We start from the raw sequence: 27,073 nt of genomic DNA on the forward strand, positions 1-27,073 counted from the left end.
CAGGCTGTCACTGGCCTGGAAACTGGCTCTCATTTCCAGTTGCAAAGTGAGTTCTGACTCTGTCTTCATCTGTGCAGGGCTTAGTGCTCTCTTTGGTTCATGTCCATCCCATCTTTTTCAGTTTGAAGATAACTTCCCTTAATGAAGAACCTAAAGTTGAATAGCTCTGACTTTCAGCTCTAAGGAGGGTACTCTTCTCCAAATTCTAAGCCTTTCCTTGATTTCTTGCTGCAACAGAATTTTTTCCCACAGAACACCCGATTTTTGCTGCTTGGTATATTTCATGAATCTCTTCTAAGCTTCTTGACAGTCTCCTGACAAGCTGACTCCATTCAAGTGTTTCTCCTTTGAATCTGATTTTGTGCACCACTTGTACACACACCTGTCTCCTTGAAAACTAAGCTCATTTGAAAGCTAACTGCCTATGTAGCCACACAAGTTTCTTTAGATGCCTCCTTCTTTTTATATCAATGTAGCTTCAATTGTATTTTCAGAATTTAACTTATTAGAATCTCATATTTATCCACCTTGAATCATATTTTAAAGTCTCTGACAATGCAATCACAGTTGATCTTTTAAAAGGCTGATCTCTTCCCTTAAAGCCCCAGGTAGGTGTTGGAACATACCCAAGGTTACTTTCATTCTCTAAGATCCAAGGACTCTGAGGTGTCAAGTTCCCTTTTCCCAAGGTTCTCTTCTACCTGATCAACCAGATTAAAAAAATTTTTTTAGTCAGTACTAAGTTGAGTAACAATTCACCTCACTGCTTTCTGAACTTCTAAGAGATCAAACGTGCTAATGAAGAGTCTTCATTTCCTGCATACTTAGTTCAGGTTTTATTATCAGAAATTCAGTAACGCTGGAGACATTTCTGCTTAGAACAAAGTTTCTCAAACTGAATCATTAGTGAGTTATAAATAAATGTGGACTGCAACCAGCATTATGAGATGAAATAGAAAAGTAATATAATAGAAAAATAGCCAAGTGCACTGCATGTAGTAAGAATAAGTATTGTTTTGTGAAACCTCTCGTTTTATGTATATGTATGCAGTGGGTACTCTTGCATGACATAAAATGTATTTCATGGTGTGGGTCATGGACTAAAAACTTTGAAAACCACCATCTTAGACGACAATACATTATTTGTATTGCCATAATGAAAAGTATAGAATATAAGTTTTAGATTAAATCATGTTTACTATATGCATACGTGTGTATATATGCATATATATATATATATAAATGGTAGTACAAAACATAGAAACATAACTATTTTGTTGATTTTTACCATTCCATCTGTTGATAGAAGGTAGTTTAAGAAATTAGCATCTGGGGCTTCCCTGGTGGTGCAGTGGTTGAGAGTCCGCCTGCCAATGCAGGGGATGCGGGTTCGTGCCCCGGCCGGGAAGATCCCACATGCCGCGGAGCGGCTGGGCCCGTGAGCCATGGCCGCTGAGCCTGCGTGTACGGAGCCTGTGCTCCGCGACGGGAGAGGCCACAACTGTGAGAGGCCCGCGTACCACAAAAAAAAAAAAAAAAAAAAAGAAATTAGCATCTGTATTTTAGCTAAAATTATATGATAATACATTTTTAGGTGCCTCTTAGGAAATACAGTCTTTATGAAAATATATTTAGTCCTAGATTTCAGAACTCTATTTTAGTACTAGAAAATCCAATAACTTGTTGAATCAAATTACTGATCATCAAACACATGAAAATGAAAATGTCCTACAGTATCCAATTTTGTGTTTCCATTTTTCTTTTCCATGAAGGGTGACTGGTGGTCACATGGTAAAGGAATGGAAAATCCCTTCCAACCACCTTATGACACTAAGAGCACCCAGAGGAGTGACTTTAAAAAACCAACATGTCCATTTGTTTCTCCAGTCAAATACAGCAAGTTGCAAAAGCCTTCTTATGGAATAGGTAAGGTTAGCAGTTCTCCACTGTCTCAGGTTACTGCTATCAAATTAAGATGTATTGAAGAGACCTTGAAGATGGCGGAAGAGTAAGACGCGGAGATCGCCTTCCTCCCCACGGATACACCAGAAATACATCCACACGTGGAACAACTCCTACAGAACTCCTACTGAAGGCTGGCAGAAGACCTCAGACCTCCCAAAAGGCAAGAAACTCCCCACGTAACTGGGTAGGGCAAAAGAAAAAACAGAGACAAAAGAATAAGGACGGCACCTGCACCAGTGGGAGGGAGCTGTGAAGGAGGAAAAGTTTCCACACACTAGGAAGCCCCTCCGCGGGCGGAGACTGCGGGAGGCAGAGGGGGGAGTTTCGGGACCGCGGAGTAGTGCATAGCGACGGGTGCGGAGGGCAAAGCGGGGAGATTCCTGCACAGACGATCGGTGCTGACCGGCACTCACCAGCCCGAGTGGCTTGTCTGCTCACCCGCCGGGGCGGGCGGGGCTGCGAGCTAAGGCTCGGGTTTTGGTTTTGGACGGAGCTCAGGGAGAGGACTGGGGTTGGCGGCTTGAACATAGCCTGAAGGGGTTAGTGCACCACGACTAGCCGGGAGGGAGTTCGGGGAAAAGCCTGCACCGGCCGAAGAGGCAAGAGACTTTTTCTTCCCTCTTTGTTTCCTGGTGCGCGAGGAGAGGGGTTTAAGAGCGCTGCTTAAAGGAACTCCAGAGACGGGCGCGAGCCGCGGCTAAAAGCGCGAACCCCAGAGACGGGCGCGAGCCGCGGCTGAGAGCGCGAGCCCCCGAGACGGGCGCGAGCCGCGGCTGAAAGCGCAAACCCCAGAGACGGGCGCGAGCCGCGGCTAAAACCGCGGACCCCAGAGACGGGCGGGAGACGCTAAGGCTGCTGCTGCCGCCACCAAGGGGCCTGTGTGCGAGCACAGGTCACTCTCCACACCCCTCTTCCGCGGAGCCTGTGCAGCCCGCCACTGCCAGGTTCCCGGGATCCAGGGACAACTTCCCCGGGAGTACGCACGGCGGGTCTCAGGCTGGTGCAACATCACGCCGGCCTCTGCCGCAACATCACGCTGCCTCTGCAGCCGCAGGCCCGCCCCGCACGTAGTGCCCCTCCTACCCCCATCCCCCAACCCCCGGCCTGAGTGAGCCGGAGGCCCCGAATCAGCGGCTCCTTTAACCCCGTCCTGTCTGAGCGAAAAAAACAGACGCCCTCCAGCGACCTACACGCAGAGGCAGGGCCAAATCCAAAGCTGAGCTCCTGTGAGCTGTGAGAACAAAGAAGAGAAAGGGAAATCTCTCCCAGCAGCCACAGAAGCAGCGGATTAAAGCTCCACAATCAACTTGATATACCCTGCATCTGTGGAATACCTGAATAGACAAGGAATGATCCCAAATTGAAGAGGTGGAATTTAGGAGCGAGATCTATGATTTTTTTCCCTTTTCCTCTTTTTGTGAATGTGTACGTGTATGCTTCTGTGTGAGATCTTGTCTGTATACTCCTGCTTCCACCATTTGTCCTAGGGCTCTATCCGTCCATGACTTTTTTTTAAAAATTCTTTTTCTTAATAATTAAGTTTAATTGTAATAACTTTATTATACTTTACCTTCGTTCTTTCTTTCTTTCCTTCCTTCCTTCCCTCCTTTAGACAACGAATCACCCCAAATTGAGGAGGTGGTCTCAGGGAGCAGGATTTATGATTTTTCCCCCTTTACCTCTTTTTGTGAAGGTGTATGTGTATGCTTCTGTGTAAGATTTTCTCTGTATAGCTTTGCTTCCAACATTTGTCCTAAGGTTCTATCCGTCCCTTTTTTTTTTTCTAAATATTTTTTAATTCAATAACTATATTATACTTTATTTTATTTTTACTGTATCATCTTTCTTTCTGTCTTTTTTCCTTCTTTCCCTCCTTCCTTCCTCCCTCCCTCCCTCCCTCCCTCCTTTCTTCTTTGCTTCTTTCTTCCTTCCTTCCTTTCCTCCTTTCCTTCTTTCTTTACTCATACTTCTACTAATTCTCCCTACTTTTTCTCCCTTTTATTCTGAGCTGTGTGGATGAAAGGCTCTTGGTGCTCCAGCCAGGAGTCAGGGCTCTGCCTCTGAGGTAGGAGAGCCAACTTCAGGACACTGGTCAACAAGAGACCTCCCAGCTCCACATAATATTAAACGGTGGAAATATCCCAGAGACCTCCATCTTAACACCAGCACCCAGCTTCACTCAACGACCAGCAAGCCACAGTGCTGGACAACCTATGCCAAACAACTAGCAAAACAGGAACACAACCCCACCCATTAGCAGAGAGGCTGCCTAAAATCATAATAAGGCCACAGACACCCCAAAACACACCACCAGACGTGAACCTGCCCACTAGAGAGACAAGATCCAGCCTCATCCACCACAACACAGGCACTAGTCCCCTCCACCAGGAAGCCTACACAACCCACTGAAACAACCTTAGCCACTGGAGACAGACATCAAAAACAACGGGAACTACGAAAGTGCAGCCTGCAAAAAGGAGACCCCAAACACAGTAAGATAAGCAAAATGAGAAGACAGAAAAACACACAGCAGATCAAGGAGCAAGATAAAAACCCACCAGACCTAACAAATGAAGAGGAAATAGGCAATCTACCTGAAAAAGAATTCAGAATAATGATAGTAAGGATGATCCGAAATCTTGGAAGTAGAATGGACAAAATGCAAGAAACAGTTAACAAGGACCTACAAGAACTAAAGATGAAACAAGCAATGATGAACAATGCAATAAATGAAATTAAAATCACTCTAGATAGGATCAATAGCAGAATAACTGAGGCAGAAGAACGGATAAGTGACCTGGAAGATAAAGTAGTGGAAATAACTACTGCAGAGCAGAATAAAGAAAAAAGAATGAAAAGAACTGAGGACAGTCTCAGAGACCTCTGGGACAACATGAAACGCACCAACATTCGAATTATAGGGGTTCCAGAAGAAGAAGAAAGAAAGAAAGGGACTGAGAAAATATTTGAAGAGATTATAGTTGAAAACTTCCCTAATATGGGAAAGGAAATAGTTAATCAAGTCCAGGAAGCACAGAGGGTCCCATACAGGATAAATACAAGGAGAAACACGCCAAGACACATATTAATCAAACTGTCAAAAATTAAATACAAAGAAAGCATATTAAAAGCAGCAAGGGAAAAACAACAAATAACACACAAGGGAATCCCCATAAGGTTAACAGCTGATCTCTCAGCAGAAACCCTACAAGCCAGAAGGGAGTGGCAGGACATACTGAAAGTGATGAAGGAGAATAGCCTGCAACCAAGACTACTCTACCCAGCAAGGATCTCATTCACATTTGATGGAGAAATTAAAACCTTTACAGACAAGCAAAAGCTGAGAGAGTTCAGCACCAAACCAGCTTTACAACAAATGCTAAAGGAACTTCTCTAGACACGAAACACAAGAGAAGGAAATGACCTATAGTAGCGAACCCAAAACAATATATAAAATGGAAATAGGAACATACATATCGATAATTACCTTAAATGTAAATGGACTAAATGCTCCCACCAAAAGACACAGATTGGCTGAATGGATACAAAAACAAGACCCTTATATATGCTGTCTACAAGAGACCCACTTCAGACCTAGAGACACATACAGACTGAAAGTAAGGGGATGGAAAAAGATATTCCATGCAAATGGAAACCAAAAGAAAGCTGGAGTAGCAATTCTCATATCAGACAAAATAGACTTTAAAATAAGGACTATTAAAAGGGACAAAGAAGGACACTACATAATGATCAAGGGATCGATCCAAGAAGAAGATATAACAATTGTAAATATTTATGCACCCAACATAGGAGCACCTCAATACATAAGGCAAATACTAACAACCATAAAAGGGGAGATCAACAGTAACACATTCATAGTAGGGGACTTTAACACCCCACTTTCACCCATGGACAGATCATCCAAAATGAAAATAAATAAGGAAACACAAGCTTTAAATGATACATTAAACAAGATGGACTTAATTGATATTTATAGGACACTCCATCCAAAAACAACAGAATACACATTTTTCTCAAGTGCTCATGGAACATTCTCCAGGATAGATCATATCTTGGGTCACAAATCAAGCCTTGGTAAATTTAAGAAAACTGAAATTGTATCAAGTATCTTTTCCGACCACAACGCCATGAGACTAGATATCAATTACAGGAAAAGATCTTTAAAAAATACAAACACATGGAGGCTAAACAATACACTACTTAATAATGAAGTGATCACTGAAGAAATCAAAGAGGAAATAAAAAAATACCTAGAAACAAATGACAATGGAGACACAACGACCCAAAACCTATGGGATGCAGCAAAAGCAGTTCTAAGAGGGAAGTTTATAGCAATACAAGCCCACCTTAAGAAGCAGGAAACATCTCGAATAAACAACCTAACCTTGCACCTCAAGCAATTAGAGAAAGAAGAACAAAAAAACCCCAAAGCTAGCAGAAGGAAAGAAATCATAAAAATCAGATCAGAAATAAATGAAAAAGAAATGAAGGAAACAATAGCAAAGATCAATAAAACTAAAAGCTGGTTCTTTGAGAAGATAGACAAAATAGATAAACCACTAGCCAGACTCATCAAGAAAAAAAGGGAGAAGACTCAAATCAATAGAATTAGAAATGAAAAAGGAGAAGTAACAACTGACACTGCAGAAATAAAAACAATCATGAGAGATTACTACAAGCAACTCTATGCCAATAAAATGGACAATCTGGAAGAAATGGACAAATTCTTAGAAATGCACAACCTGCCAAGACTGAATCAGGAAGAAATAGAAAATATGAACAGACCAATCACAAGCACTGAAATTGAAACTGTGATTAAAAACCTTCCAACAAACAAAAGCCCAGGACCAGATGGCTTCACAGGTGAATTCTATCAAACGTTTAGAGAAGAGCTAACACCTATCCTTCTCAAACTCTTCCAAAATATAGCAGAGGGAGGAACACTCCCAAATTCCTTCTACGAAGCCACCATCACCTTGATACCAAAACCAGACAAGGATGTCACAAAGAAAGAAAACTACAGGCCAATATCACTGATGAACATAGATGCAAAAATCCTCAACAAAATACTAGCAAACAGAATCCAACAGCACATTAAAAGGATCATACACCATGATCAAGTGGGGTTTATTCCAGGAATGCAAGGATTCTTCAATATACGCAAATCTATCAATGTGATAAACCATATTAACAAATTGAAGGAGAAAAACCATATGATCATCTCAATAGATGCAGAGAAAGCTTTCGACAAAATTCAACACCCATTTATGATAAAAACCCTCCAGAAAGTAGGCATAGAGGGAACTTTCCTAAACATAATAAAAGCCATATATGACAAGCCCACAGCAAACATCATCCTCAATGGTGAAAAACTGAAAGCATTTCCACTAAGATCAGGAACAAGACAAGGTTGCCCACTCTCACCACTCTTATTCAACATAGTTTTGGAAGTTTTAGCCACAGCAATCAGAGAAGAAAAGGAAATAAAAGGAATCCAAATCAGAAAAGAAGAAGTAAAGCTGTCACTGTTTGCAGATGACATGATACTATACATAGAGAATCCTAAAGATGCTACCAGAAAACTACTAGAGCTAATCAATGAATTTGGTAAAGTAGCAGGATACAAAATTAACGCACAGAAATCTCTGGCATTCCTATATACTAATGATGAAAAATCTGAAAGTGAAATCAAGAAAACACTCCCATTTACCATTGCAACAAAAAGAATAAAATATCTAGGAATAAACCTACCTAAGGATACGAAAGACCTGTATGCAGAAAATTATAAGACACTGATGAAAGAAATTAAAGATGACACAAATAGATGGAGAGATATACCATGTTCTTGGATGGGAAGAATCAACATTGTGAAAATGACTCTACTACCCAAAGCAATCTACAGATTCAATGCAATCCCTATCAAACTACCACTGGCATTTTTCACAGAACTAGAACAAAAAATTTCACAATTTGTATGGAAACACAAAAGACCCCGAATAGCCAAAGCAATCTTGAGAACGAAAAAAGAAGCTGGAGGAATAAGGCTCCCTGACTTTAGACTATATTACAAAGCAACAGTAATCAAGACAGTATGGTACTGGTACAAAAACAGAAAGATAGATCAGTGGAACAGGATAGAAAGCCCAGAGATAAACCCACGCACATATGGACACCTTATCTTTGATAAAGGAGGCAGGAATGTACAGTGGAGAAAGGACAGCCTCTTCAATAAATGGTGCTGGGAAAACTGGACAGGTACATGTAAAAGTATGAGATTAGATCACTCCCTAACACCATACACAAAAATAAGCTCAAAATGGATTAAAGACCGAAATGTAAGGCCAGAAACTATCAAACTCTTAGAAGAAAACATAGGAAGAACACTCTATGACATAAATCACAGCAAGATCCTTTCTGACCCACCTCCTAGAGTAATGGAAATAAAAACAAAAATAAACAAATGGGACCTAATGAAACTTCAAAGCTTTTGCACAGCAAAGGAAACCATAACCAAGACCAAAAGACAACCCTCAGAATGGGAGAAAACATTTGCAAATGAAGCAACTGACAAAGGATTAATCTCCAAAATTTACAAGCAGCTCATGCAGCTCAATAACAAAAAAACAAACAACCCCATCCAAAAATGGGCAGAAGACCTAAATAGACATTTCTCCAAAGAAGATATACAGAATGCCAACAAACACATGAAAGAATGCTCAACATCATTAATCATTAGAGAAATGCAAATCAAAACTACAATGAGATATCATCTCACACCAGTCAGAATGGCCATCATCAAAAAATGTAGAAACAATAAATGCTGGAGAGGGTGTGGAGAAAAGGGGACACTCTTGCACTGCTGGTGGGAATGTGAATTGGTTCAGCCACTGTGGAGAACAGTATGGAGGTTCCTTAAAAAACTACAAATAGAATTACCATATGACCCAGCAATCCCACTACTTGGCATATACCCTGAGAAAACCAAAATTCAAAAAGAGTCATGTACCAAAATGTTCATTGCAGCTCTATTTACAATAGCCAGGACATGGAAACAACCTAAGCGCCCATCATCGGATGAATGGATAAAGAAGATGTGGCACATATACACAATGGAATATTACTCAGCCTTAAAAAGAAATGAAATTGAGCTATTTGTAATGAGATGGATAGACCTAGAGTCTGTCATACAGAGTGAAGTAAGTCAGAAAGAAAAAGACAAATACCGTATGCTAACACATATATATGGAATTTAAGGGAAAAAAATGTCATGAAGAACCTAGGGGTAAGATAGGAATAAAGACGCAGACCTACTGGAGAACGGACTTAAGGATATGGGGAGGGGGAAGGGTGAGTTTTGACAGGGCGCGAGAGAGTCATGGACATATACACACTAACAAACGTAGTAAGGTAGATAGCTGGGGGAAAGCAGCCGCAAGGCACAGGGATATTAGCTCGGTGCTTTGTGACAGCCTGGAGGGTGGGATGGGGAGAGTGGGAGGGAGGGAGACGCAAGAGGGAAGACATATGGGAACATATGTATATGTATAGCTGATTCACTTTGTTATAAAGCAGAAACTAACACACCATTGTAAAGCAATTATACCCCAATAAAGATGTTTAAAAAAAAAAAAAAAAATTAAGATGTATTATACGTGCTTGCACCTCCTGGGAAAATTAGTCCTCTACAGGAGTTGAAAATATACATGCAGCAAGTGCAGCCCTTGACAAGTTTGTTCCTTATCCCTTCCTAGTGGATAACTTAGCTCCAAATGTTTAATACAACGTAATAAAAATTGTAATGTTCATTGATAACACCAGCTTCCAAGTCAGAAATTTAGTAGCATTCTGCTCATTATTGCCAGCAAACTTTAAAAATTATAACTGTTAGGCAACACTATAGAGCAGTATTTTTCAAAGTGTGCATGGAGGGGCGCTGGTTTTTGTTGTTTGTTTTTGAATTTTATTTATTTTTTTATACAGGTTATTATTAGTTATCTATTTTATACATATTAGTGTATACATGTCAATCCCAATCTCCCAGTTCATCCCACCACCACCACCACCACCATCACCCCGCTTTCCCCGCTTGGTGTCCATACATTTGTTCTCTACATCTGTGTCTCTATTTCTGCCCTGCAAACCGGTTCATCTGTGCCATTTTTCTAGGTTCCACATATATGTGTTAATATACAGTATTTGTTTTTCTCTTTCTGACTTACTTCGCTCTGTATGACAGTCTCTAGATCCATCCACGTCTCTACAAATGACCCAATTTCGTTCCCTTTTATGGCTGAGTAATCTTTCATTGTATATATCTACCACATCTTCTTTATCCACTCGTCTGTCAATGGGCATTTAGGTTGCTTCCATGACCTGGCTATTGTAAACAGTGCTGCAATGAACATTGGGGTACATGTGTCTTTTTGAATTATGGTTTTCTCTGGGTATATGCCCAGTAGTGGGATTGCTGGGTCATATGGTAATTCAATTTTAGTTTTTTAAGGAACCTCTATACTGTTCTCTATAGTGGCTGTATCAATTTACATTCCCACCAACAGTGAAGAGGGTTCCCTTTTCTCCACACCCTCTCCAGCATTTGTTGTTTGTAGATTTTCTGATGAGGGGCACTAGTTTTTATGATGTTTATAGCTACTGCTCAAAAAAACAGGGGAAGTCAAATAAGTTTTGGAAAAACTGAATTTATAAAGTTAAACAGTTTTGTGGTTTTTTTTTTTTTTTTTTACTACAGAACTCTTAAAACCCTTATTCTAAGCATAAGCATAATGAATTTCCAAGAAGAGGGATAAAGAATGCTATGTTTTCCCAATATTGACAACTTTACCTTTTTTCAGATCATCTCACATGACTGGTATCCCACAAAACATAATTTAGGAAATACTGTTCTATACAGTATTCATACATTTTGAGATCTAAAATTTGTTTTACCTGACAATGTCATTATAATAATCTAGGTCTTTCACATTTATTCAAGTTGTATCTGTTTCTTAACCCAGTACTACTCATCTCTACCGCAGGAGTAGAATTTTTAGCAAGTCTTAAAGAAGTGCAGGATCAAGTTCAAACAAAAATGGATTTATTGAATACCCGCTCTGTTCTCACCCCACACAAAAGTTCACGAGATAAACATCAAATTTTCTGAACACGACAGTAGGCAGCGAAGGATTACTTTTAGACGTCAACAGTCCCTCAGTTTTAGCCTTCTGGCCTCTGTGATTGGCCAGTCTAGTTAAGGATACAAAGGGAAGCTAGATTGAAGGTCAGGATATTAGAAAATGGTCATATTTAACATGATTTCTACCTCAAGGGTGGTAGTTAATAGGGAGGGCCAACTATTAGATAGTCTATAACAATGGCATCTCTTTTAGAAAGGTAATAAAGTTTCCAATTCTGATTCAAGATGGTAGACTGAGCACAAACATCTAAATCCCCTGCCTCCCAAGACCCTATTGAATGATAGCAAAGCAGTCAACCCATAAAGGACCCATAAAGGTGAAAAGAATGGAAGGAAGAGCTTTCTGGATTTTGAGAAGGAATGGAAGACTGTTGACAGATAAAAAAAGAGCAAAGAAGCAATAGCCTAGAATATACAGAAGGAGATGCAGTGAAGAGCCATTCTGCCTGAAAAAAAACAAAAGTATCTGCAGGCTCAGTCAGCAGACAAAGCATAACAGAAACGGGGGAGGGGAGAATCAGAGGGTTATTTGAAAGTCTGTTTCTTAAATAACTGCTCCAGTCATGAGCACGCTACCCTCTCCCAACATTAAGAATGCTAGAGCCCATTGTCTCAGCTAGATGTCAACTACCACACTAGTTACTTTAGTATTTCAAACCGGTCTCCTATCCTATTCTTAATTTATGAATGGACAACCAAAGATTAGAATTATGCCAAATTATATTTTTTTTAGGTCTGGAGGATAAAATCAAGGAAATATCACAGAACATAAAACAACAACACACAAAACCTTAGAAAATATGAGAGTATAAAAGCAAAATGGAGAATCAGTCTTGGAGGTCCAACTTTTCTGGAGCTCCAGAAAAGAGTAAAAATGAAGGCGAGATAATTATATCCACACATAACATCTATTAAGCATATACTATTTGCCACGTACTTTATGGAACTTTCTAAATGTTTACTCATTCAATTCCCACACCAACCCTCTGGCATATAATAGTATAGTAATACTATTAATACTCTTCATTTTTCAGATGAGAAAGCAAGCACAGAGTTTAAATAATTTGCCCAAGGCTACACAGCAAATAATTGGTGTTTGAACTTAGTCTGACTCTAGTACCTGTAAAAATAACCAGTACTCTACACAGCCTCTAGAAAAATAATAGGAAGATAGTTTCCCAACATAAAGAAGAGCCATTGATGGGCTTCCCTGGTGGCGCAGTGGTTGAGAGTCCGCCTGCCGATGCAGGGGACACGGGTTCGTGCCCCGGTCCGGGAGGATCCCGCGTGCCGCGGAGCGGCTGGGCCCGTGGGCCATGGCCGCTGGGCCTGCGCGTCCGGAGCCTGTCCTCCGCAACGGGAGAGGCCACAGCAGTGAGAGGCCCGCGTAACGCAAAAAAAAAAAAAAAAAAAAAAAAAAAGAAGAGCCATTGAAAGGGTCTACTGAGTGTATCTAAGTATGAAGGGAAAAAAGATATACACCTATACATCATTATGAAATTGCAAAACAATAATTATAAAGAGAAGATTCCAGAAGTTTCCATTAAAAGAAAACTAAGTCACCACCTAAGGAATAAGTATATGGAATCAAGCAACACGGATGGACGAGCACAGTGGAGTTAATGTCTTCAAAGTTCTCAGGGGAAATCATTTTTAACCTAGAAAAGAGGATTTATTTGACAGGTACACTAGAACCTTTTTCTTCCCCAAGTGGCACTGGGCATTGGACCCACTGAGAAAGAAATATAGTCCTAGCACAACATTTGGCTCTTAAGTGAACAAAATTCACGTAATTGTATTGTAAGTGCTACTTAGTAGTTAACTTTTAGCGTTATTTTATAGACACAATATGGAAAATTTAAATATGGTTACAGATCAGAATTATGTTATCAGCTTTAAGAAGAAAAATAAATATACAGTTGACAGAAGATGGGAAGTAGAAGAGGAGAAGGGTGCTAATATCACTATTTAACATATGAGTCCTCAAGAGAGACTACCCAAAATAGATGAAACACGGAATAGAAGATTAAGGCTGAAGTCAAAGGAGTTAATACAACTACCAATTTCTTTCTCCAGCCCTGGCTTCTTTCCTGAGCTTCAAGCCTGATATCCAACCAACTACTTAACATCTCTTCTTGGATAACTAATCTCCTTTTCAAGCTTAACATGGCTAGAATAGACCATTTCATTTCGCCCATCCAAACCTATCCCCCCATCTCAATTAATGTCATTTCTATTCCCCCAGATGCTCAAGTTTTGATACCTAGAAGTCATTCTAAAACTCCCTACCCTCTACAGCCAATCCACCTTGACACCTCTATCTCCAAATACTATCCCAAATTATCTTACCAATGTAGTGAAGCCACTGCTGCCCTGCTTCCTTTCTTCCTCCTCCATAATGTTTTCCATACCATCGTCAGACAGATCTTTTAAAAACATGAAGGACATCACTCTTCCCCTTTGGAGGCTTTAGCTACTTCTCACTGTTTGTAGAGTAAATTTCAAATTCTTTGCCATGGTCTACATGGTCCTATTTGACCTGCCAAATCTACCTAAGTCTCCTATTGCTCCTGATAGCTTGGCATGGGGATTTAGAGAAGGGGCACATAACTCAGACCAAGGAGGTAGAGAATACTTTCTGAAAGTCATGCTTGTTTCAGAACCAATTTATGCCTGTGTACTTGTTACTGTACTTCTATAACTTAATTACATATTATAAATTAAAATCTGAGTAAGAAAAAAAGCAGTTGTTTCTATAAAACATTCAAAGTTGAATACTTTACAAAGACTTGCTAAAAGGTTAATCACTAACTTTAAAAATGCTAATTAAGCACGGGTAAAATAACTATAAAAGAAGAGCTAGAGGGAATTTTTTAAATCTTGAAAGACGCTGTACTCATTTTCCTTCAAATGCATCCTTAAGTTTCCATTCTGTGCTAAAGAAACGGAAAATGAAAAGGACACATTAGGCGTGTGGTTTGTGCAAGAAATATAAAGTGGAATTCCAACCAACAGGCACTTCCTCAAAGAAAATGCCTTTGCACTTCAATAAAATTTTGGTGAATGAACTGGTTAAAGGAAAATAAGTATGGTTTACATAATTTTCTATGATTCTTTGCCTTAACTGACTTTTTTGTTAACTAACCAGTCAGGTCTCAGTACTTTCTCATAAGGAGCAGTTGTTTCTTCTCTAGTTCAAATAAGGGATGTAGTGGAAGATGAGACAGATAGGCTTTGTTCTAGGATGATCAGGCAGGGCCCGGTTATTTCATAAGGGAACAACCATAATCAGTGTCTGTAGGTCTGTCAATTTTCCCTTAGAGGAATCCTCCAAGCCTCTGCCTGGAGTGGAGGACAGAAAATCTGGGAGTCTCTCAAACAATCTTCAGTTTACAGCTTCGACTTGTACCACTTCCCATGCTCCCTGCCTCAGAAGCGTCTGATGCCTCCAATTCCCGAGCCTCACTGGAAGGCTGTGGCATGAATTGGCTTGATTTTCACCCCCCCTCCTCCTCCGCAAGCCCTTATCTTCCAGTTTACTGGACTCTACTCAACTCAATTGCCACTTATCCATCTGCTTTCCAGCTTCCAAATTTGTTAATATCTTTGCTCGCATTTAGTTCTCTTTTTTCCTTAAGGCTTTAAGCCCTTTTAATTTCTTTACTATCATTGTATTATCTTCTTCCTCTCTCTCTCTGTGTCTGTTCTTTTACTGGTATTTCTCATTGCCAAAATCATTATTATATTCCAGGTCCTACCACTATGCCCAGACTCAACAAATATTTATTGATTAGTTTAATGATAATTACATATTATTCAACAGATTAAAGTCATAATGTAATTTTAACTAATATACACACCACAATATAAACCTGCAATTTATTCATATTTTAGATGGTGTTTGGGTACTAGATGAGAATGATATTTAAAAGAAAATATTTTATGTAACATTTAAACTATAACTAGTATATAAACTAGTCTGTATATGCCAGATTTTTAATGTATATATATATATGTGTGTATACATATATGCATATAGACAGAAAATGTGTATATAAACATGCATTAATAGCAAAAGTCATCTCATAGTCATTCTGTTCCATCAGCCCACTTAATTACGCCTGGTTTTTGGCATTTCAGCAATGTCATCTTGTACTGATAATGAAAGTGCCCTTTATGTCTTCTACCACCACACAATTTCCTGGCTGCCATCCATGGTCAGTTCAACAAACGGCTATGCTCCATCATATCTGAGTCCCTGTAAGAATGAGTGTTCACTTTGGGTTTTATATAATAAAACTTTATAAATTGGAAAAGCTGATCTAATTGGTAAGGGAGGTGTTTCATACTTAAATAAAACTTTGGCTGTTTATCAATTACTTGATATTTTAACATTCTTTAAAATTGTGAATTCAGATACGGTGCTAAAAATATTTTTCTAAAATAGGTTTTAGTTTGTGTTGCTTCTTTTGCATCAAGGTATAACATAACAATGATTTCTTGCTACAGTTGTATTCAAGTTTCTCTTTTACACTGTATTGTGAAAATCTGTACTGTTATTTTTACATTAATAATCCGTTTATGTAAGATGAAAATAAATACTACTTAGAAGAATGGGGTTTCTAATAGAAAAATAATACTGATAAATGTTTTTTAAGTAGATACAAATGAAAAGTTAAGAAAATTTCTCAAAACAAAAGCTGCTAAATCCGCATCAATATGAGGAACAAGTTGTGTGTTTGAATAAATCCTGGCTTTGTTGATAAAATATAGATGGCTAGACACCAACTTGTTTGGTGTATCCTTGTTTGGAATATTCCTATTTTAATTAGAAGTTTCCAAGAAACAGAGAGTGAATTTCAAACATTCTTCATAGACTTTGGCTTACTTTTTGTAAGCCTCATCTAACAAGGCTTCTTTTAAGTAATTATTTTGGGTCCAATTTGAATTCTTAAGTAGAGTAACCACTAAGAACTTGAATATCTTCTTTGATGTTTTCCCACTTAGATGATCTTCACTATTGTGGGCTTCTTTAAAAATCACATATATTTACATAAATGAACATGGTAGTTATGTCTACTTTTTTTTTTTTTATGTCTACTTTTAATAGGTATAATGTCTGGGTAAGGAATTTCTTTCTATAATAGTTTAGATTACCTTTCTTGCCCCTTTATTGGTCCCCATGAAGATATTTTTTTAAGTTATTATTTTCAAGATTCTGGGAGGTTCTAGATCACTATATAAAAGATGATTCATTTTAATTGACTTCCTTCTGAAGTCTTTCTGTTTGTTATCTGCATAACAAGTCAGTCCAACATTTAGTTGCTTAAAACAACAATCATTTTACTTGCTCATGATTCTGCAGTCTGGGCTGAGCTCAGGTGCGCAGTTCTTTGGCCGTTCTTGCTGGTGAGCACTTGAGCAACTGAATTTAGTTGGTAGGTCGTCTGGGAACTGAACTCAGCTGGGACACTGGAATGATTGGGCCTGTCCTTCTCCGTTTGGTCTCTGCGTGTGGTTTCTCCAGCAGGGTAGATGGAACTGGCATAGTATCGCTTCTGCCACATCCTATTGGTTGAAGCTAATCACAAGGACAGTGCACATTCACAAGGGGACTGTACAAGGATGCAAATACTGGGAGGCCTGATTCTCTGGGGTCACCAGTGTAACACCTTACTTCAATGTCTTTAAATAGTCCTTTCCATGAGAGTTTAGGAATGGCCAACTCTTCATTTTTCTTTGTCTGAAAAGGTCTTTAAATTGCCCTCACTAATAGATGAAAGTATAGCTGGGTATAGAATTCTAGATTCATAGTTACTTAGCTTTTACACTAGGAAGGTATTATTCCATTGTCATCTGGATTCTATTGTTATGTCAGGTCTGAAAGCAGTCCAGTTGTTAATCCTTTGAAGGTAACTTGTTTCAGTAGAAGATTTTTTATGTTCTATGGGGGTCTTTGCATACAGAAAGAGATATTTATTTATGGTTAAATTAATATTCTAGTTTTAACATTATAAATTTAAAACTATTTCTTTAAGCCCTTAATTTTTAAATATTGTATAATATTAGAATAGTAAGTTTCACTTGTTCTTTGGTGTTTAATTAACTCAGCTTGAACAAATGAAATACTCCTTAACAATGACTTATTTACAAACATAGTCAATTAAATTCCATTAATATTTTAAACTGCATTTGGTGATTTAATTATATTCTGTTTTCCTCTTAACACTTTAAATACCTAACAAGGAAAATGTAGAACTTTGACCATCAAAACCTTCCCAAACAATTAAAAAATTCTTGTAATAAGAGCTAATGAGACCCTGATACCTTAAAAAAAATTTTTTTATAAATAAAATTAAATTAAAAAAAAAACCTTCCCCAATTAAAAAATTCTTGTAAATCTAATAAGTTAAACCTATATAGTAAATACATATATGTCAAACATTTTAATACTCTTTATAAACTTAATATTTCCCTAAAACTGTCAACACTAGAAAACTATCAGATCAAATTTTCTTCTGATGTATTACATAACAAATTATAGATTTAAATGTATTTGCTTTATCATCTCTACATTTAGTCCCAAACCTTCCCCAAATTAAAAGACTTACTGAATATTTATTTTAGAAGAACTGTGTTGGTTGGTAGAATACTGGTTTTGAATATTAGTAAGGTATTAAAGTATTTGTTTTGAAAAAAAGTTACCCTGTGACCAATCTTTGTTACCCTATATGAAAAATATGCAATATACTATTTGTATTAAATCTAGTTTATGGCGAGGCATTTTTGTTATCATTACAGAGGGCTTTTAATGATGATAGAGATTTTGTTCTATGCATTTCTCTCACAAAGACAAAGCGAGAGAATTTAATTCATCATACTTTAAGTTTTCCTTATAGTAGGTGGACATGACCTGTGTTGTCCAAGGATAGGTTCCTGTGTGGGAAATTGCTGGCATTGGATTCTAAGCAGGTAGGAGGCATAAAAGTTTCTAGTTTGGGTCAGCTTATTGTTTGCCCCAACTATTATTGCCATTAAGGGCAGCTGCCCTGTTAAACAATTGCCCTTGATTGTTTTTGACAAATGCCTTTGGGGGAAAGGCTATTTACACTAAGAGAGGCTGAGTCATTGTCTATAAAGACAAGCCCTAGGAATGGAGTTTCCAAAGAAGTGCCAGCCAGGTTAAATAACAATTCTTTGAGTTCATGTTTGTGGGAAGGTCCAAAGACAGTGGTTCTTTCCAGTGGCTGCTAAGCTTCTTGCTGATTTTTACCATAAATTCAGGGCTGTTAGTTTCCAAGGCTTATGACAAGGTGGGGACAGGGGCATGAAAACTGGGCCAAAGGCCTGCTTTTATTACAGAGATTAAGCCATTTTTCTTGAATAAATGCTTCTCAGATTGTTGCAAGCCTTTGGTTAATTTGCAAAGTTCTGAAAAAGTTGATTTTGATTATTTTTGCCAATGTTCTCATTGCTTTTATGGAGAAGCAGTTTTTTTGGAGGTTTTTACTCTGCCATTCCCACTGATGTCCTATCCCTTTTAGTTTTCATGCTACAAATATTTTTTCCCAACCTATCATCTCTGTTAACTTTGCTCATGGTGTACAGAAATAAATTTTGATGTAATCAAGTTTATTAAGTTTTCACCTATGGTTTGTGCATTGGGTATTTATGATGAGTTTTCCTACCCTTAGGTCACAAAACTATTCTCCTACATTTTCTTCTCTTGGTTTTATCATTTTACCTTCCATAATTATGTATTTAACTCTATAGCCCAGCTTTATGTGCAGTATTAAATAGGGAACCTATTCCATTTTTCTCCATGCAGTGAACAAGTTTTCTGGATACCACCTACTAAACAATCTACACTTCTGTCATTAACTTGGGAGACCTCCTTAATTGTATGTTAGGGTTCCCTATATGAATAAGTCTGTCTCTGAACTCTCTGTTACATTCCTTAGGTTAATTTTCAGTCCTTGGATCATTACTAAAATGTTTTAATGATATAGATTTTTAGCTTGTCTTAATATCTGATAGGGAAATTCCTCATTCTTTGCTCTTCCTTTTCACAGTTAAGTTAAGCTCTCTATTTATGGACCTTTATTTTTCCATTTCAATTTTGGAATTTATGACATTTCTCAAAATATCCAGCTAGAACTTTGATTGGGTTGTGTTGACATTATAGATTAATTTAGGAAAAACTGTCACCTTTACAGTAACATACTATCCCATCCTATCTAAGGGAATGGAAAGTCTATTCAGCTCAATTTTTGTCTTTGAGTTAAAAAATTTTCTCTATAGAGATCTTGTGAAGTCTTACTTTCTAGAAACTTTATACTGTATAGTTTTATTCCTACAGGGACTGTATCTTATTTTTCCTTTTGTTTTCTAGTAGGTTATTTTTATCATAGCAAAATGCTTTTGATTTTTGTACACTTATCTGCTTGCCTTGCTATACCCTTATTCTCATTTTTTTTTTTTTTTTTTTGCGGTACGCGGGCCTCTCACCCTGTGGCCTCTCCCGCTGTGGAGCAACAGGCTCCGGACGCGCAGGCTCAGTGGCCATAGCCCACGGGCACAGCCGCCCCACGGCACGTGGGATCCTCCCGGACCGGGGCACGAACCTGCGTCCCCTGCATCAGCAGGCGGACTCCCAACCACTGCGCCACCAGGGAAGCCCTATTCTCATTGATTCTAGTGGTTTTTCTATTCAGGTAATTATATTACCTACAAATAATGACAGCTTTTTCTTTTCCTTTGCAATCATTATACTACTTTTTTCATTTTTTATAATATTCACCAGAATCTCCATTAATATGTTAAACAGTAGAATTTTAGTTCTGAGTTATTACAGGTGTAATACTTATTTTTCTGTTCTTTAGTCATTGTCTTTATAAGGAGGCAAAACGTTTTATTATTTTCTTCCATATACCTTAGGCACCCTCCTTGAGTTATTTCTATTCTCATTTGAGTTCTTCCTCTAGAAAATTTTTGAAGTGGTCTGTTTATGGGGAAATATTCTGAGGCCTTCTTTGCCTCTCAATATTTTTTAATTTTGGCTTCATGGTTAAATGACAGTTTGGTTGGATATTAAAATATTAAAATTCCAGGCTTAAAGTTTTTTTCCCTTTAATACTTAAAAAATATTAATAAGTTATTATGTGTCCAATGTTGTCAAATTTGATATAAATCTGCTTCTTACTCCTTTGTAAGTAATCTACCTCTCCTCTTTGAAACATTTAGAATTTTTTCTTTGTCTCAGATGACCTTAAATTTCTCTATAAAGTGTCTTACATGTGAGTTATTTCTTATCTACCATACAGGACTGGGAGAAGAGTGAGCCAAGTGAGAGGTCTAGGGTGCAAACTGTAAGGAGGCACTCACTCCCAGGATCATGCAAGTGCCTCCTTACATTTTGCATCCCATGAGCCTCACTTGCCTCATCTTACTCCTGGCCCTGCTACCTGTTTGGTAATCTGTGAGCCCTTTCAATCTGAGGTCTTTGGGCTTTCTTTAATTCTTATGTATTTATCATCTTTATTTCTTTAAACATTTCCTTTTCTCTGTTTCTTCTTCTAGGTTTCCTGGATTCTAGTGTTGGTATTTCTACCATCAATGTCTCTTAGCTTTTCTTTTTTTTTTTTTTTTTGCGATACGCGGGCCTCTCACCGCTGTGGCCTCTCCCGCCGTGGAGCACAGGCTCCGCAGGCCCAGCGGCCATGGCTCATGTGCCCAGCCGCTGCCGCGGCATGTGGGATCCTCCCGGACCGGGGCACGAACCCACGTCCCCCGCATCGGCAGGCGGACTCTCAACCACCGCGCCACCAGGGAAGCCCGTCTCTTAGCTTTTCTACCTTTATTTCTTTCTCCTTTCCAGATTCCTTCTGGGAAAGCTTCTCAGTCTGATTTTCTAGTTCATAACTCTTATTTTTATCTCACCATTTCTACTTCAACTATTATATTTTTATTTCTAATATTTTACATGATTCTTTTTTATGACCTCTTATTCTTGCTTTATATTAAGAATACCTCCTGTACCTTTGAGTATATTTGTTATGCTTATTTTATTCTTGGTACATAGGTTCTAATAATTCTGCTTCACATAGTGTACGTTTTAAATCTTATTGTCTTTCTTTAACAGTGTCCCTCTAGTTTATCTTAGGTCATATTCCCCAAGGGGAATTATCAGCCCTGTGTGGGCAAAGGCTAAAGACCAGGGTCTGGCTTGTGTACCTCTCAATGAATTTAAGGAAAGAAGATGAAGGTCAGGCTGGAGAGGGTCAGGCCTGACAAAACCAGTTTTGACCACCTCCATTTGTTGTCCCTATTTGAGACCAATCCTCTACTCAGGGCTCCACTCCTTTCCCCTTTAAACTCCTAAAAAGAGGCATCACCAAGAGAAGGCAATCTCTTGATGTTTTTAATCCACCAGCACTGACAATTGCTCTGGCAGTGCTGGAGAAGGAAATGCCCAAGGGGCTGCATGCAACCATTTTCATCAGCTCCTTACCCTGGAAGGATTTCTGTGCTGCTCCAATGTTACTAAGTTGACAACACATGGCTAGACGTTGCTGCCAGTTTCTGCCGCCCTGAGGCAAACAGTGATCTTCCCAAAGCAATGTGGGAGAAAGTCAAGAGCAGATTTTAAAAGCTCTCCCAACCTATTCTCTACTGTCTACATCTGATCTCCCTACCCTCCAGCCCAAGCTGCCACCAACCCTTCATAGCAGTTTACTAAACCCTTTGGTTTTCTCCCAGCATTTTGATAGTTCATCACATTCATGCTTCTCCTCTTCCATGGTTTCCCTTTTGTCAGGATGCAAAAGAGCTTGCCCCTTGCCTAACTTAGAAGTCCCTTTCTAATTTGACCCAGCATTCTAGAGACTTTATAAACATTGTCTTTAATCCTCACAGCTCTGAAAGCAAATTATTATTATTCCCATTTTAGGGAGAAGAAATTGAATCTCATTGAAGTGAAGTGATTTGTCCAAAGTGACACAACTAGGAAATGCAGTAGAGCTGGAATTTGAAAGCACGTCTATCTTATCCCAAAGCCCATGCTTTGGATACTCCATTAACCCCACCTGATTAATGCCTAAATTTAGAGCTGCCTCATTTTATTCAGAGTTATCAGACTATGTTCCTGGAAACACTAACATTCTGTGAGCCAGACCATGGCGTTCACCCCAAAACTGATAGTCTTTTCTGATTTGGTGGAAAAATATAACTTATGGTTAGAATTTCTCAACATAAATAGTTGTCCACAAATTTATGTTAAATCTTTGGCACCTGCTCTCTTTTGTGTGCTAGCAAATCCTAAAAGAAAAGTAATGATTAAGTAGAAAATGAGTTTTGAGTATCTGATCTCAATTAGAAATCAAGGAAATGTTATCAATTAGCATTTTTCCCTGCTAGCTAGAAAAGACTGCCATCTCACATTATGTAATATATAAATATTGGAGTAATCATTCTAGCTAGTAAAATTAGTTTATATCAATGTCTGAATATTGAATTAAATTCATGAATGCTTAATAAATGTGAATTTACTAACATATTTTTCCTCTTATATATTCTCCCTAATTTTAAAGTCATGGTTTTTCCAATTTAAATTTTATTTTTTAATAGTTAATACAGGCATACAGTACAAAATTCCATTGGTACAATAGGGAAAAGAGTGAAAGTGAATCCACTCTTCTCCACCTCTGTCCTCCAGCCAGCTAATTCTCTCCCCCTGCAACAACCACTGTATCAGTTTCTTGTTATCACTCCATAGATATGGGAGGTGTACATATTATCTTATGTACATATTTTTCTATAAAAGGGAGAAATTTTTTCCTTGACAGAATTTTATGTCACTAAACTGGGTGTTACTCTGACTCCTTACATAACGTAGTGTGCTAAAAGCAAAACTAAAGTGAGTTTTTAAAATTATTAAAAATTTTAAGCATAGAGAAACCAATATAATGAACCCCTATATAGCTATTACACAGATTGGAAGATTATTTAAAAGCGATTTTTAAAGAATACTCTCACAAATTTTCAGAGCCTTTGTCAATGGGAAATGAAAAGAATTGTGTGTTCAAGTGCAGTAGCCCTGGAATCTTCCAGTTCATTTGTCAGTGCTAGCAGGGAGCAACTTATGCATAAATTTCTCAAAGCCTTTTCAGTAGTAAAAATAAGTTGACAAATAAATTGTACTTATGCTTTTCCTAACACTTTGGTTGGTATATGTGCAAGAAGCAGACCTAACAGTTGATTTTTAAAAACCATTATTACATTATTATTAGTTTTTAAAATTACTAGGAATTCCACCTGTGGGGCTAATTTGGTTGTTTTGATTTGGTTCTTTTCATGGAGAAAGAATGATGAATCTATGATTGTATTATTTAGATGTGTTTAGGTAACCTTTCATACTTAAAAGAATTTAGTTTCGTTAACATTTTTGATAAAGCAAAAATATTATAAATACTGATTATATTTCCATATACAAATCTTTTATCCTGACTTCACAAAATCTTTTTCCCCTTAGTTCCACTTGCCTCTCCTGATGCATCAGCAGAACTCCAAAAGAATTTTATAGAACGCATCTCTTTTTCACATCAATATGATGCCAGGAAAACACCCAATGAGCCCATCTGGGGAAAGGTAAGTCAGTATTTAGAATCAATTACTTAATACTTTATGATGGGATAGATTTATGGTAGAACTCTAAGCCTTTCAAGTCATAATCATATTTCTCAAAGTTGATTTAAACAAACTAACATGGTTATTAGGAGGATAAAATCTTAACCACATGTCATAGTCAAAACTAAAGAATGATGTCATAATTTTGGATCAGTCTTTGGAATTTGGTTCAAATTATTAAAATCATTCACTTAAGGTAATATCAAAGCAACCTGCTAAAGTTTTTGACATGCTTATGTATGTGTGTGGCAGGGGGATGCATATAAGTTTTATAAATTGAACAGTAATGTAATAGTCAATTGCTGGATTTTTTCCCAACTACAGATGTTTGTTTTCATATTTCACCATAGCTAATAATAATAACATTTCACAACAACTATTAGTTGTTGGAAGTAATAGACGTTTATGATGCAATCATAAATCCTTAGGTCTATGAACTGCAGTTTCTATCGTATCCATAGCAACCTGCAGAGCAAGAAATGAAATTGGATATGAATAGTCTCATACAATTCAAATGACAGAAAAATTGAGAATGGGAGATAATGAGATGCCGCTCCTTTGACTTTCTGTTTTTCCCTTCCTGTTCATTTTCTGGTGCACCCTTGTTCATAATTTGTTTAAATGGTTCACCATTTAAACTTCCGTCTTCAGTTTTGAACTAAGGTGACAGCCAATGAAGAGGCAGAGAAACAAATGCCTGCTTCAATCAGGACTTGAGCTAATACATGAACTCCGGTCACAGCTGCATCTTCCAGCAACTTGTGTGCCCTGGTTAATGTCAACTTTGTTTTCCTTTCCAGCGACATGGAGTTTTTGTGCAGACAGAGATAAAACCAGGGAGTAGGCCAACAGTTCCTAAGAGAACAGAGGTATTACTGAATGCTCCAGGGTCATGCTCATCAGAACAGTCCAAAAAAACAGAGAAAGGAAACTCAGCGGAAAGCAAAATGATCTCACCCGGTCTCTGCCGACAAAATTCCCAGGAGTTGCTAGAGACTAAAACTCACTTATCAGAAACAGACGTCAGAGTGGCAGCCAACACATGTCCCAGAAGTCTTGAGAGAAGGGAGAAGACTGCAGACGTCTTTCAAATAATTGCAGTAAAAGCTCTTCTCACCAGGCATGATTCTTTAAGTCCACCAATAAAAAGTCAGGATAAACCAGGATAAACTACCTTCTTCAAATAAAAACATAGTCCTTAGAATGTAGACGATTTCAGAATCATCATACAGGCCCTCACATTTGCTTTTTCTGTTATCAATAACCTCAAAAATGACAACTTACGTAAATGGGAAAATGAAAAAAGGTAATAAAATACACCAAAAATTTAAGTGTGGTCTCCAATGAGTGATGGATATGAGACATATTTCTATGTTAGATTGTTTCTAGCCATGGCTCTAGAATCAAACTGGGGCTGGAATTTTGGCTTCACCACATAGAGGCTGTGTGACTTTGGGTAAATTACTTAACCTCTCTAGAGTTCAGTTTCCTCATCTATAAAATTAGGATAATAGTAACTTCATAAGGATATTGAGCATGAGATCATACACATTGATCAGTGATCATTGTAATCACATTATCACTATTACTATAATTAAAATTTCAATTTAAGGATAACATTCTCCTATAACCTTGAATTCTCCTCCTTATTCTAAAACTTTGAACCCTTCTATATACAATTAAGAGTGTAAAAACTAAAAACCTTTCTCCCAGTACAAGATACACACACACATTTTTTTTTTTTTTTCTGTACGCGGGCCTCTCACTGTTGTGGCCTCTCCCACCGCAGAGCACAGGCTCTGGATGCGCAGGCTCAGCAGCCATGGCTCATGGGCCCAGCCGCCCCGCGGCACGTGGGATCTTCCCGGACCGGGGCATGAACCCATGTCTCCTGCATCGGCAGGTGGACTCTCAACCACTGCGCCACCAGGGAAGCCCCACACACACACTTTTAATTGAAAGGCATGAGTACACAGAATATCAAAATATTTCCTAAATTGATTTCTATTTTATTTAAATTATTTCTAGCACTAGCTCAACCTTTGCTTTTTGGCAGAGTTTGGTATGGGTAATTCTACCAGTTATTCTATTTGGTACATTTTGGTGTGCCAAAAATGTATCTACTATAAGCTGTGTTATGTTGCACACAAGTGGAAGTAGGTGAAGTATTCCTCTGCTGCCCCAAAGAGTATTTACATGCCCAACAAATTTCCATGGGAACATATCCATTGTACACTATTATCTATAGTACTGGTAAGACTACAGGTGTATCTTTATTCCTCCACTAAAGACATTTTAATAGACTGCAAACAAATAAATGCCATTATTAAATATTTGTGTATTGGGAACTTCTGGTTCTTACAACATGGCAGATTAAGGCGAATAGTGAACCCCTTTCATTACAAACACCTTGAAATGTTGAATAAAATGAAACAATAAATAAACATGCAGCCCAGCTCACAAAACAGGGAAACCCTCATGTTTCAAAATAAAGAACTTGCTTATTTTATGTATCAATATATATCTTGAAGATCTTTTCTTGTCAACACATGTAGACTACCTCATTATTTTAACAGCAGCATAGTCTTCCATCGTATAGATATACTATATAACTGGAGCAATAACACAAGCTTTGATGTGAGTGGGGGAAGGGAATGCTAGCAGATCTGGAGAGAGGTCTTACAGGCTAGGGACTAGAAAAAATATTTTTTAAAAAGTGTACACTATTTTAAAAAAAAGACTATGAACTTGAATTTTAATTCACATTGGAACAGAGATGGAAATTTATGGCCTCCAAAATAGAGAGATGGCATTGAAACCTGCATAAAGCTAGAACTTTGGAATAGCTGCTATCTTGGTACAAGGCATACTGGAAGAACTCCACTCACTTAACTGTTAGCAAGAAAGTTTGCCTCTGCCTAGAGCTATAGATAATGAATAAATCTTTGCGAGAAAGTAAAACCTCAAGCTTGCACCACATTCCAATTTGAAACATGAGTTTACATGCAGGTCATCTCATATGACAGAAAATTAACATAAAAAATAATCCTGCTGGGGATACCACTGAGGTGCCTGACAAAAGCAAATGCAACATACACCCCCACCCCCGGAAAGATATTTCCACAATCCACAGAAGAAACAGTCCCTGTTAAAGGCAAGGTTACAAACAAAAACTACAAATCACACAAAGAAGAAAATCAGACTGAGCAA

The 27,073-nt window shown here is 38.1% G+C and overlaps 1 protein-coding gene across 1 annotated transcript in view; it reads left to right on the forward strand.

Annotated features, from left to right (window-relative positions):
* C13H2orf73 (chromosome 13 C2orf73 homolog) overlaps window positions 1–25,071 on the forward strand; it is a 33,881-nt gene extending 8,810 nt beyond the window's left edge. Inside the window, exons 3-5 of the mRNA XM_032652923.1 lie at window positions 1,773–1,926; window positions 23,709–23,824; window positions 24,664–25,071. Coding sequence (XP_032508814.1) covers window positions 1,773–1,926; window positions 23,709–23,824; window positions 24,664–25,032 — 639 coding nt within the window. The 3' untranslated portion in view covers window positions 25,033–25,071. The remainder of the gene's footprint in view (window positions 1–1,772; window positions 1,927–23,708; window positions 23,825–24,663) is intronic.
* Window positions 25,072–27,073: the final 2,002 nt, after the last annotated feature.

The sequence above is a fragment of the Phocoena sinus genome, chromosome 13, assembly GCF_008692025.1.
Source record: "Phocoena sinus isolate mPhoSin1 chromosome 13, mPhoSin1.pri, whole genome shotgun sequence".
NCBI classification, from domain to species: Eukaryota; Metazoa; Chordata; class Mammalia; order Artiodactyla; family Phocoenidae; genus Phocoena; species Phocoena sinus.